Source organism: Hippocampus zosterae, unplaced genomic scaffold, assembly GCF_025434085.1.
Source record: "Hippocampus zosterae strain Florida unplaced genomic scaffold, ASM2543408v3 HiC_scaffold_206, whole genome shotgun sequence".
Classification (NCBI taxonomy): Eukaryota; Metazoa; Chordata; class Actinopteri; order Syngnathiformes; family Syngnathidae; genus Hippocampus; species Hippocampus zosterae.
Window position 1 is genome coordinate 33877 of NW_026262813.1, and position 11957 is coordinate 45833.

At 54.8% G+C, this 11957-nt stretch overlaps 3 protein-coding genes and 1 pseudogene across 3 annotated transcripts; 1 reads left to right on the forward strand and 3 right to left on the reverse strand.

The window, feature by feature from the left end:
* Window positions 1–438: 438 nt before the first annotated feature.
* Window positions 439–747, reverse strand: LOC127594551 (60S ribosomal protein L30-like). The gene has a single exon (XM_052056401.1). The coding sequence runs from the start codon at window positions 745–747 to the stop codon at window positions 439–441; it is 309 nt and encodes a 102-aa protein (XP_051912361.1).
* Window positions 748–1244: 497 nt separating this feature from the next.
* On the reverse strand, window positions 1245–2063 carry LOC127594552 (serine/threonine-protein kinase 4-like). The gene is given in 1 exon segment (XM_052056402.1): window positions 1245–2063. A coding segment is annotated over 1 exon segment (819 nt).
* A 2921-nt stretch (window positions 2064–4984) lies between these two features.
* LOC127594553 (uncharacterized) lies at window positions 4985–6895 on the reverse strand (annotated as a pseudogene).
* A 1378-nt stretch (window positions 6896–8273) lies between these two features.
* On the forward strand, window positions 8274–10145 carry LOC127594554 (ATP-dependent zinc metalloprotease YME1L1-like). Its single transcript, XM_052056403.1, is given in 7 exon segments — window positions 8274–8313; window positions 8316–8444; window positions 8447–8511; window positions 8513–9214; window positions 9216–9328; window positions 9477–9651; window positions 9918–10145. Coding segments are annotated over 7 exon segments (1452 nt in total).
* The last annotated feature ends 1812 nt before the right edge of the window (window positions 10146–11957 follow it).

An 11957-nucleotide genomic window follows, 5' to 3' on the forward strand; every position in this document is an offset into this window, starting at 1 on the left:
CCCCTTGCGCCAGGCATACTCCCGCCAGCGAGGTACCCAGGGCAGCGTCCGCCACGCCAGCCACCAGCATGACCAGGAAGAGGCGGTAGTTACGGCCGCCGATGCAGAGGTCCAGGAACCGGCAGTGATGATCGAACCGGCCTACGCAACGTGCGCAGCGCTGGCAGTGTTTGACGCTGGATTCAGAGAAGTGTAGGTTACATTTGCGGCAGACGAAAGTGGCTGGTTCACAGGACTCGGCGAGGTAGGGGCTGGAGAGGCGGAGCAGGAAGAAGAGGATAATGAGGGAGGCGATAGCGAGGACGAGGAGGGGGAGGAGGAGGGGCAGGAGGGCGGGGAGGGCGGGCAGCTGGAGGACGGCGAGGGCGAGGTGGAGGGCGGCGTAGAAGGCGAGCGTGGCGACGCAATAGCAGTCGACCATATAATGATAAGGCGAGGTCACTTGACGAGGATATCGGAGTCGCCGGGGTTGATGATGGAGAAGACCGAGCAGCGGAAGTACTTGCCGAGGGTGGTGCCCATGTTGATGTTGTTGCCGCTGAAGATCTTGATGCTCACCTCGGCCAGGGCCGCGTAGTACTCGATCTCGTACTTGCGCACCAGGGGGCAGTTGCTGGCGATGAACACCATCTTCGACTCGCCCCTCCGGATGGACCGCAGGGTGTTCTTGTAGCCCAGCAGGATCTTGCCGCTCCGCATGGCCAGCTTGATCTTGTTGTTTGTGCTGTCCCCAGTGTTCTTCACCATGTTGACCCTCTGTTGAAATTAATTCTCATCCACCCCACTCACTTCATCATCTTCGGCTTTGGCTTCGCTATTGCCAGCTTCACCCGCTTCGGGCCCTCCCGCCCACCTTCCCGTCCTCCGCCTTCCATCCGTGCCTCCAGGGCTGCGATCTTGGCGTTGTAGCGGTCCCGCACCGCTTGCACCTCCTGCTCTCGCGCACGCTTCAACTTTTCGACCTCCCTCTCCAGACTTTCGCGTCCGGCTGCGCTTTGCCGCTCCAAATTCTCTCTCTCGGGGTGGGGCCCCTTGGGCTTAAAACTCTCACGAATGTCAGGATTTACCTGCCGGCGAGTGTTTTCCTTGATGTAACGGATAAAGTCGGGCTACTGGGGCTAGCTCTCCTTGACGATCATCGTGCCGAGGTCAGGCTCTGGCTGCCATATTATGGGCCCGTCCTCGACCCGGGCTTCTGGGTGCTCGATTATCGTACCTGAACTATTAGAGGTGGGTTCTTGAGCCTATTTGCGCACCAGCAGGTCGTGGTCAACTCTGCTGCGGGCGTACTGCTGCAAAAAGGGGTCTGCCAGCAGCTGCCGTGCACTGGGGCGTTCTTCAGGGCTGTAGGTGAGGCAGCGACGGACGAAGCGGTTAAACTCCGCGCTGAAGCACTCAGGACGAGAGAGCCCCTTAGGAGGGTTTTTCTGGATGGCGAACATAGCCCTGAAAGGATGCATGCCGGTGTAGGGAGCCTGCCCTTCCGCCATCTCGATGGCGGTGATCCCCAGCGACCAGATGTCCGTCTTGGAGTTGTACTTGCTTTTTGAGAGGATTTAAGGGCTCATCCAGAAAGGACTGCCGATGAAGGTATCTCGGTCTCCGTAAGTGCTCAGCAGCTAACCCGCCACTCCGAAGTCCGCCAGCTTCGCCACCCCGCGGTCATCCAGCAGCACGTTCGCCGCCTTGACATCTCTGTGCACCTTCTTGCGCGCATGCAAGTACTCCAGCCCGAGCAGGACCGACTTGAGGATGGTGGCTATTTCAAACTAGGTGAGCTGGTAGGCCCGCAGCAGGTCGAGCACGGACCCGCCCGCGCAGTACTCCATGACGATCCACACACTGCCCGCCGCGAGCTCGCTGCCATAACACTTGACCACGTGGTCGCAGCTGCACTCCATCATGATGACCAGCTCGTTCTTGATCTTCTGGTTGAAGTCCTCGCAGCCGCTCAGGATCTTGACGGCAACCATCCTGCCTGATCCCAGGTGCAGAGCCTTGTAGACCTTGCCGTAGGACCCCTCTCCCAGCAGCTCCAGCAGTCGGTACTCCTTCTCTGGCATTCGAAATAGTCGTTACTCAAAAAAAATGCATGATTCATCCCTTCATCACGTTGTCCTCCACCTCCTCGAACAGTATATCCTCTTCCTCTGCTTCTAGTCCGGAACTCCTCCCGCCCCAGATGCCATCTTTTGGTGTACTCCGCTGAATCCCCTTTGCATGCGACAGAGCCGAGAAGACTCTTTTTGAGATTTTTACTCACCGGCCCTTCTTAGACTTCTTCTCTTTGTCTTTCAGATCGATTTTCGAACTAGGCCGCCAGATCGTCCCTCGTGGCTTTGTCCGCGAACAATGATTATTCTACCCCCTCCTGCTTGGAAATTGGGGAAAACAGCTGACGAACATCATCTTCTTGAACTCGTTCAAGAAACCCGAGTTTTTGCTTAAGTATGGCCTGACAGCCGTGGTTACTCTTTCAAGCCCCACGATAGTAGTCTCGTCTTCTTCTTCTTAATGCAGGCCTTTCATTTCAGCCCTCTTCTAAGTTTTCTCTTAGGGGACTTTATGTCACTCGGTTATTTTAACTTAGCCTCTACCTTTTTCCTTCGCCTGATCCACATCATGATCAAGCTCGTTAGTTAGTTGCTCTCAATCGAAGTAAATTTAAGAGTATTAGATTTTCCTTGTAAGAGGGAAAAAGTGTCGTCGAGATCGACTGTGCCTTGACGGCTTCCTGTACAAAGCGTCTATTTTCCTCCATATTATCAACTAAAAATTATGAGCTTTCGAAACAAGTGCCAGAACTGCTTCAGTGCCATGCTCACCAGTTCGCGTAGCCAAGTACGTCAAGGACTGCTTCTGCCTTGTCTGTGAGCCTTGCGAGCAGACCCTGGCTCGAGCCAGCTCCTGTGTGATCTGCAAAAAGCCCACAAAGCACTGCCGCATCGAGGCCAGCAACAAGCAAGAGATGTCTTCGATTGCCTACCTATTTTCGAACATTGAGGGGCAGCTGACCAAAAGCATTGAGGTGTGTAAGTTTCAATTCGGGCAGGCTCATAAATACATTTCCTTTCTGTAAGCCAAGTCTAAACTACTTGAGGACACACTCAACGATATCTTACGGCGAGCCCCCCAGTTGGCCAGTGTTGTCCACGCCAGGGCCCCTTTTATCGAGTACTTCCGGACTGAGCGTTCCCACACAGACCACCCTTCGGGCATGGCCAACAGCAAGATGCCGACGAAGGCCTACGACCGCAGCGGGCGAGCCAACAGCTAGCGGCAGTCTATCGGGCGGCTCTTCAAGGTGCCAAACCTGAACGCGGACACAGCGGGCAGCAATCGCAACCGGCGGGATGACCAGCTCCGGATGCAGTATTGAATGAGTCAACGAATAATCGATGCAGTCCAAGGAAGAGTATCGAAGCAGGATCAAGCGGCTGCTGCACTGCCTGTCGACCCAGCAGCGCAGGAACGTCGAGCTGAGGGCCATGCAAACCCAGGCTGCTCCCCAGTCCCATCGCGCAGACTCGCTGGCTGGAAAGCTGCTTACACTCGGCATCACTGCAGAGGATCTGTTTAACCTTAGCAACGCAGAATATGAAGAGCAAGTGGAATGCAGCCGGATTGCTGACAATGCGGGGACCATCCTGAAGACCAAGGTGAACTTGGGCACGGGACGGGTTGGACTACGCTAGCTTCAAGAGCTGCTGACTCGATGAGGCTTAATCATTCAGTCCTTCCTTGCATGATAAAGCTTAAGACCCTCCTTAAGCATTTCCAAGACGTTTCCTCCAAAGCCCTCACTTAAAAGGACTTCCTTGCGAGCCACATCAATCACGCTGGCCCGGTCCAGCATCTGTCCCAAGGGAATCCTCTCTAGCTCGTCGGGCAGGTCAAAGGCCAGCAGGTTGGAAAAATTGGAGTTAGCAAAAACTGCAGTTTAGAAATCGCTGAGTAGGTCAAGGCAGCCCTCTTCGTCGTCTCGCACCAGCAGCAGCAGCAGCGGACAGTCCGAGCTGGTGCACTCCTCGAGCACCGAAGCTGTGCCCAGCCGCGAAAACTCAAAGAGCATGGTTTCACGCTGGGAGAGAAAGAGGTGGTGCGAATAACGGCTGCCGGGGAAGACTGGTGAGACCCAGACTGAGGGTGTGGAAAGGCTCTAGAAAGATAAAAGCCAAAAGTTCGCAGATTCTCTTTCCAAGCTGCATTTATCAAAATCAGGGTCGGAGTTGTTGGAGGTTTCGCACGCGAATACAATTTCGCACTTAATACTGCTGGGCTTCCTCTGCTCCAGTCTTCGGAGTTGTGTCTCCAGCTGTTTCAGCGTTAGTATTTTGAACTTACTGCAGCGCAGGTGTTTATCGTACAGATTGGAGAGTTTTTTGGGGCGCACGTCCGTAGGCTGCTTAATCATGATCGTCCTATGCTTGGTCTGCCAGCCGAGTAACTTGTGTTTCTCAAATAATTCTTTTTTATTATCTTCTTCATCCTCATGAATTGGTTCCATAACTTTTTCCTCATTGCGCAGACCCTCCTCCTCAGAAGTCGACGAGGAATCGATCTAATCCATTATTTTTAAGCAATTGTTATAAAAGTAAACAGAGATTAATATTATAAATTATCCGAGTGACTTTTTGAACAAGGATACATAAATTTCGGATCACCCCTAATTCAGTCTGGCGTATTTGTTTAACTCCCAGGCCCGACTCAGGCTCCCTCCCGTCTCGCGGCGCAGCACGATGTTCTCACGCGCCTGGTTGGCCCGGCTCTCGTAATTCAGGTAGGCCAGTCCTCCCAGAAAGCCCCCAGCAGGATCACGGCCACGATGGCACAGGAAACCGCACTCGAGGTGGTGTTGTCGATGGCGTAGTTGAGGAAGCTGGGCTGCAGGGCGACGAGCGTGGCGGAGGACCAGGTAGAGCGCAGTGCCCACTGCACAGTTGATGATGCAGCAGTTTATGCAAAAGCCTGCATTATAAAGAAATCAGAGGTCGTTGTTGGTCTCATAGCGCTTCTGGGTCTGGTCGAAGCGGTACATCACATGCGCGTGCGGACTCGTGCCGTTGCCCGTCTCCAGGAACAAATGCAGGTTGCCCTCTCCGTCTGTCAGCACTTCCGACTCGATCACACCCCCTTTCTCTAGGTTTTCAAGCTCCATGAATTCTTTCTTTAGGTAGTCGAGGCGAAACACGCGTTGTGACTCCTTGGAGTTACGAGTTAATCCACCCATCACCAGGCAGACGTTGGGGCTAGTCGCACCACCACGAACCGCCGCAGGGGCAGTGGTAGCTTCAGGCGCAGGAGTTCCCATCGATCGCGGGTGAAAGAGTAGCTCTCTATGGTGTCAAGGGTGCCTGCCTCCTTGTTGTAACCTCCGCATATGAGCAATTCTTCGGTGTTAATCTTGACAGCTGCGGCCATACTGCGCTCGGACCTGGAGGCTACTGATCTTGGACCAACGATGTTGCTCCAGGTCATAATACTCGCAGGAACGTAGCTGTGACCGGGTACTGGCCTGGTACCCGCCCAGAACGTAGAGCCTTCTGGAGTGATGGACAGCGGGGAAGAAATTGCGGTCAGTCTGCATCTGACATTCGGCGAGGGAAAGCTTGCCGCCTCGGAAGGATTTGAAATTGCTGTGATCGGGTCCTCCCAGTAGGTAGTAGGTCTTGGACTCGGGCACGTAGCAGACAACGAAGTGCATCGGAAGGTCACTTCCCCCAGTCAGGAGCTTCCAGCGGCGCTTGGCAATGTTGTACTTGCCGATTCCGTTGCCTCCAAACTCGAACCAGTAACAGTCTCGTTCTGGATAAGCGTAGATTACAAGAAGCGCTTCTTCTCCCGAGTGAGACTGGGTCGTGCTTGACCGTCAGCATGGGTGGCTGGGGTTCACTGCCCTGGGTGTGGGTGTGGGTGTGCGTCTGGCTCGCGGGATGGCTCTCGACTCCTTGGGCTTGGGCTTGTAAACGTTGCTGTAGAGGCGATTGTACTGCTTCACGTACAGGTTTTCAGGCTCCTCACAGTCCTCCATCTCCGCAATATTTGTTCCAGCTCGACAAAGGTGGCTCTGCGCTTTTCTTCGAAGACGAGCATCAGCTCGATGAGCGAGGTGAGGTTACGGGAGTAGCGCTTGTGCAGGGCTGCGAGGCCCTAGCGGATGAGGGCCTCGCCGTTGACATCGATCGGTCTTCTGGTTGAAACCCGATACCTCGGTCATGGCTGCCATCTGATAGATGACCAGTCCGGTTGAAAAGACATCGCTCTTGTAGATGTTGTGATCAGCGTAGCGGGAAGTGCCGTCAATGACGTGGGCCTGCCAGAGCACGGGGGACAGGTACTGGGGCGTACCCCTGATGGTTGCTTTGGCAAAGGTCTCCAGGTTGAGGTCCTCCGGGTCGTACAGGAAATCCTTACTTTCTCCGAAGTCAATGAGCTTGACTTAAAAGTTGGGCTTGAGGAACATGTTGGCAGGTTTGATGTCACGGTGGCAAATGCCCTTCTGCTGCAGGTAGGCGCAGGTGCTGACCACGCTCATCAGCATGGTGGCCAGCTCGGCCTCCTTCCAGTGAAGGCCGGCCTTCTTGCGCTTCCGGTAGACCGCCTCCAGGCAGGTCGAGTTGTCCAGGAACTAGGTCACGATGCCGATGCGGAAGCTGTTATAATTGGTCTCGTGGAAGTAGTAGCCGAAGAACTTGATGATGCTGTCGTGGGCTGGACCTTCATGAGCTGGACGGCCTCCTCCTTGTACTCGTTGAGCTTGTCCATGGTCTTGGCCTCGATCTCCTTGAGGGCGAAGACCTGCCCGTGGGGAGGTGCACACCTTGAAGATGCGAGTGTGCTTCTTGCCCTGGCCGATAGGCTCCACCCGCTTGAAGTCCTGCTTCCGGAAGATCATAACAGTATATTGCGATTATAGTTCTGCGTCACCGGAATCGGTGGTTTCTCGCGCGCCCGGGACAGCCGTTTCTCCAAGGGCTCGTAGCTGCCCGCCCGGTCCCGTTCTCGGGTGGTTGCCGACCCCGCTCCTCCCTCCATCTCCTGAATGCTCCGCCGGACCAGCTGCAGCAGGTTTGCAAGCGGGCCCTTTACTGGAGACCGCGCTTCAGGCCGCGCCGAGGCGAGCTGAATAGGCGAGTCTAAGACCTCCTTGGGCCTGGAGCGGTATTCCTTGTGGAGCTGGCATAGTCCGTCCGTGGGGAAGGCAAGGGCTGCTTGCTCGGGCGAGCGCGGATGGTCTGCTCCTGGTCCTTTTCAAGAGCCAAGAAGTGGTCATGCACTAGATTACGCTCCTGGTCGCAGGCAAGAGGAGTCGGGGCGATGGAGCCACAACCTTGCCGTCGAAGCTGAGTTCCTGGCAGTAGTTCAAGATGGTGATGGACTCGTAGAGGTGGGTGTCGAGCATGGCCCGGATGCTGGCCCATGAAGCCTTGATGTCTCCGGGCAGAGGCACCTTCGCGCTCAGCTTGTCAAAGAAAATTCGAAAGGCCTCCGAGAGGAAAGCCATCTGCTTTATTAGGTAGTCCATCGATAAATAATATCAATTATCGCGATGCGAATGATCAGACGCTACAAGGCCCTCTCCGCCCTGTTGTCCCCGACCCCGCCCCGACACGCCTTCCACCTGCCCCAGATGGGCGACGACCATGCCGCCCTCGAGCTTGTTCTGACTGAACGCCTCAACAAGGCCCGTCTCGCCTATTATCCCGTCCATAATTCGTCTTGACCATTACCAACTATATGCTGTAACTGAACCGCAACGGTATGCACTAGTAAGCCCAGGAGGTTGTACCCTTTGATCCACCGCAGTTGATGAGCTACCACGAGATTCATCTCGACGAGCTCGAGCTGCAATACTGTTACGCCTACCTGCGGATCAACGGTCTGCCGAAGGACTGCCCGCCCTCTTGGCACTGCTTCATCTAAGCAATTTCAGATTATACTGTAACATCTTGATGTTCTTCCTAGTACTATATATCGTAAATATGGTGTCCTTCCGATAATTTTATGGCCGAACACTTTTGAGGCCACTGAGATTCCTAAGATCCCGATGTGAGCTTCGACCAAGTCGTGGGCATCGATGAGTACAAGGAGGACTTGCTTGAGGTCATAGATTTCCTCAAACATTCGGAAAACTATGAGCGGGTTGGTGCCAAGCTCCTAAGGGTATTCTCCTCTGCGGCTTGCCTGGCACAGGTAAAACGCTTATCGCGAAGGCACTAGCCCAAGAGGCGGGGGTGCACTTTCTTATACAAGGCGGTTCCGAATTTGACGAAATGTTCGTCGGAGTCGGGGCCAGACGAATTCGACAATTATTCAACAGGCCCGCGAAAAGAGTCCTGCAATCATTTTCATCGACTAGATCGAGTCGCTGGCTGGAAAGCGCCACTCCAAAGACATAGCTCACAGCAGGGACACCATCAACCAGTTCCTGACCGAGCTGGACGGGTCAAGCAGTCCGAAAAGGTGCTGGTGATCGGCGCCACCAATTTCGAGAAGGACCTGGACCCGGCGGGCGCTGCGCCCAGGCCGATTCGATAAGATCATCAGAGTCCCCCTGCCTGACCTGGAGTGTCGTACAAAATAATTTAGCCACTATCTCAGTAAAGTGAAGCATAGTGGAACCGACTCCGCCTTGCTTGCGCGCCAGACCACAGGGCTGTCCGGGGCCGACATCAAGAACATTGTCAACATCGCCGCCATCAACGCCGTCAAGCATGGCCGCATCGCCTGCCACCTGACCGACTTCGAGTACTCCATCGACCGTGTGCTGATGGGCATCGGGCGCAAGAACATGCTCGTGGATGAGAAGGTGAAGCTCATGACTGCCTACCACGAGATGGGGCATGCTCTCACCTCTCTACTGACCCAAGGCTCGAGCCAGCTCAACAAGATCACCATTCTGCCGCGCGGGCCTGCTCTTGGCTTCACCTCGTTCATGCCGGGCGAGGAGATGATCAACAGCATGACCAAGGAGAACCTGCTGGCCTACATCGACACGTGTATGGGGGGCAGGGCGGCAGAAGAACTGTTTTTCGGGAACGACGAGGTCACGAGCGGCTGCAGCAGCGACCTTGCGCAGGCCACCAAAGCGGCTTACCAGCTGGTGACTGGCGGGATGGAGCAGCCGAATCTCCTGTCGATCGAGGACAGCAAGGTGTCAGACCTGTTCCGAGGCAAGCTGGACGAGCTGGTGGAGGGAGTGCTGCGGGAGTCCGTACGAGCGGGTGAAGGGGCTGCTGCGAGGCAAAGAGAAGCTCATGCAGAAGCTGGCGATGGAGCTGCTGGTCAAAGAGACGCTGACCGCGCAGCAGATGCTGAGGATAATTGGGTGAATGACATCAGCCATATCAGTGCAATCAAATATGAGCAGCTTAATAATGAAGCCCCGCAACACTTTCATCAACAAGCTCAAGGAAATCCTGGCAGTTCCTCTCCTCACCAGAAAGACGCAGACTCCATCCACTGGATCGCCGAAGACGCTTCGAAATCCGCGACATCAAGGCCCTCGAGCACGACATCCTCCCCAACTACTTCCGACACGGCAAATTTAGTTCCTTCGTCCGGCAGCTGAACATGTACGACTTCCACAAGGTCCGAGGCAGCACCAGCTACGTCTTCACGCACAGCAACTTCAAAAGGAGTGAGCAGTGGGTTGCTAACCAGCGACATGAATTTGCAGAGGAAGCTGAAAAAGAAGGAAGTCGACCAGGAGCGGGTCTACAACACGCGGCAGTCATGCTCCGCCTCAACACAGTCAAGCAAGAGTCCTTTGAGGGGCTGGTCCAGTAGTCCAGTAGATGGCCGAAAAAGTGATAGCCAAGGTCAACCAAAAACCCCGCAAGAGCCTGCGCAGGCTGGAAAATCTGATCAACAAAATCCTCGCCATGGAAGTTCAAAAGCACGGGGTGCTCGACTAGGAACACTATTCCCAGATCAAAGACGAGGTGTTGAGACAAGTCAGCTTGAAAGTCGACGACAGCTCGAACGAACGAGAAGTGTCGATCGAGGGCGAGATCCAGCACACCGAGCTGGAGGGGCTGGCCCAGCGCAGGAACATCTCTCTGATGCAGATCGAGAGCGAGAACTTCTTCAGGCGGACGATGCTGGAATCCTTGCACTCCTTCAGGAACTTTGAACATTTCTGAACCCTATATTTCCACCCGATGGAAAGTGCCCACCTTGAATCTTTTACCGAGGCCGAGTCCGAAGCCCTCATCGCCTGCTACCGCAGCCTCCACAACGGCTCCTTCCAGCAGCTGAGGGACCACCAGGCCAAGCTGCTGCGCGGTGAAGGCCATGAAGCGACATTTCTTGCGGAAAGTGGCTCTGCACTCGGTGCACGAGATATCGGGGACGATCAACGAGCGGCTGCAGCTCTGGCGAGAGGGGCTGGAGGAGCAGGCCAGGGGGATCAAAGGGGAGCTGGCCCTGTGACTGATTCAAATTCTCAATCATGAGGGAAGACACCTACCACCCCGTGTACCAGTTCGCGATCGACTTCTCCAACCCCTCCATCGCGATCGAGTCCGAAATCAGTTCTTCGACCGCCCTCCAGCAGCTGCTGGTCTACAACTCCTACTTCGCGCTGCCGTTCTGCGCGCTGTTCCTGTTCGTTGAAATATTCCGGGTGGAGTGGTGACCAGACCCTCAACTGCAGCAATACTCAGATCCCCTACAAGCTGATCATCTGCCTGGTCATCATCCTCCTCTAAATCTTCAGGCTTCCCAACGGCTTCTACGGTAATCTCAGAGAGAGTTTTCCAGAGATCCTGGCCTTCTTCATCATGACCGTGCTGAGCATGGTCCTGCTGCTGGTGCTGCTGATCGTTGACTTCAGCCTGGCCATTCCCACCGAGTTCGGGCTGCTGGTCGTGCAGGCGGGGTTTGAGGCCGGGGAACTGGGGGCCTGCGTGCTGGCGATGGGCTCGCTGTCCGACGCGCAGACCGCGCTGTTCTTCTGGCGCAACCCCCTAAACACGCTAAAGAATGAATTACCGCAAGACCTCTTGATTGCCGGCCATCAATCAATTTCAATGAAATAATAGAAGATACAGCGCCTGCCCCTCGCCCGCCCCAGCGGCGGCTTCCACCTGTCCGCCACCAAAGAGGGCAATTTCTCGGGAGTGGTCAAGGACATCTTTTCTCAGGTGTACAAGAAGGTCAAGGACATGAACCTAAACGTCATGACCCTTTCGAAGCCCATCTAACTTTGCTACAGCATGACTTACATTCACGCAATCGCCAACGAGCTTTTCCCTTTCGATCGCCACCTCACCCAGGCCTCCTCAAGTTCCGACCCGCTGTTCCAGCTGCAACATGTCATTGCCGCCACGACCCATTCGTATTCCGCGAACCTGATGGTGTGTTGCGAGGCATGGTGCCCCTCGATCCACTTCTGGGTGAAACCTACCAAGGCCAAACAGATAACAGCGATGTCTTTATTGAGTTTGCGAGCACAACCCCTCCGATCTATCACAGCATGATAACACACAAGGGGGGAAACTTCGTCCTGCGGGCCACTCACATTCTCAAAGTGTCACTCAATTCGATGAACTCAGTCAAGGGCGAATCTACCGGCTTCCACTAGGTTTAGTTCAAGAACACAGGCTTGAAAATCAGAATTTCACACGCCCCGATGATCATCGACGAGCTCGTGGTGGGGGAAACTTCCTACAATCTGTTCGACGGAATCGACTTCGAAACGAACCTGCAGCTAAAGGCTCGACTCAACTTCAACTTCCAGAATTCTTATACCGCCACAAAACTGGTCAAAGGCATGGCTGGGTGGCTCGGGTGGGGTTCAAAATAGCTTTCTGACTCGATTTCTATCGCCATCAAGAACAGGGAGAAGGACGTTTCTGCTGGCGAAGGTTCTTGGTTGTCCCATATCAGCTTCGACGGCAAAGTTTTCTGGCACAACCGCCAGCTGAAAGTTGATAACTGGAAGACAATGCCAA

What these genes read in the sequence shown, in the direction of transcription:
- LOC127594551 (XM_052056401.1), bottom strand. Translation starts at nt 747, where the DNA reads ATGGTGAAGAACACTGGGGACAGCACAAACAACAAGATCAAGCTGGCC.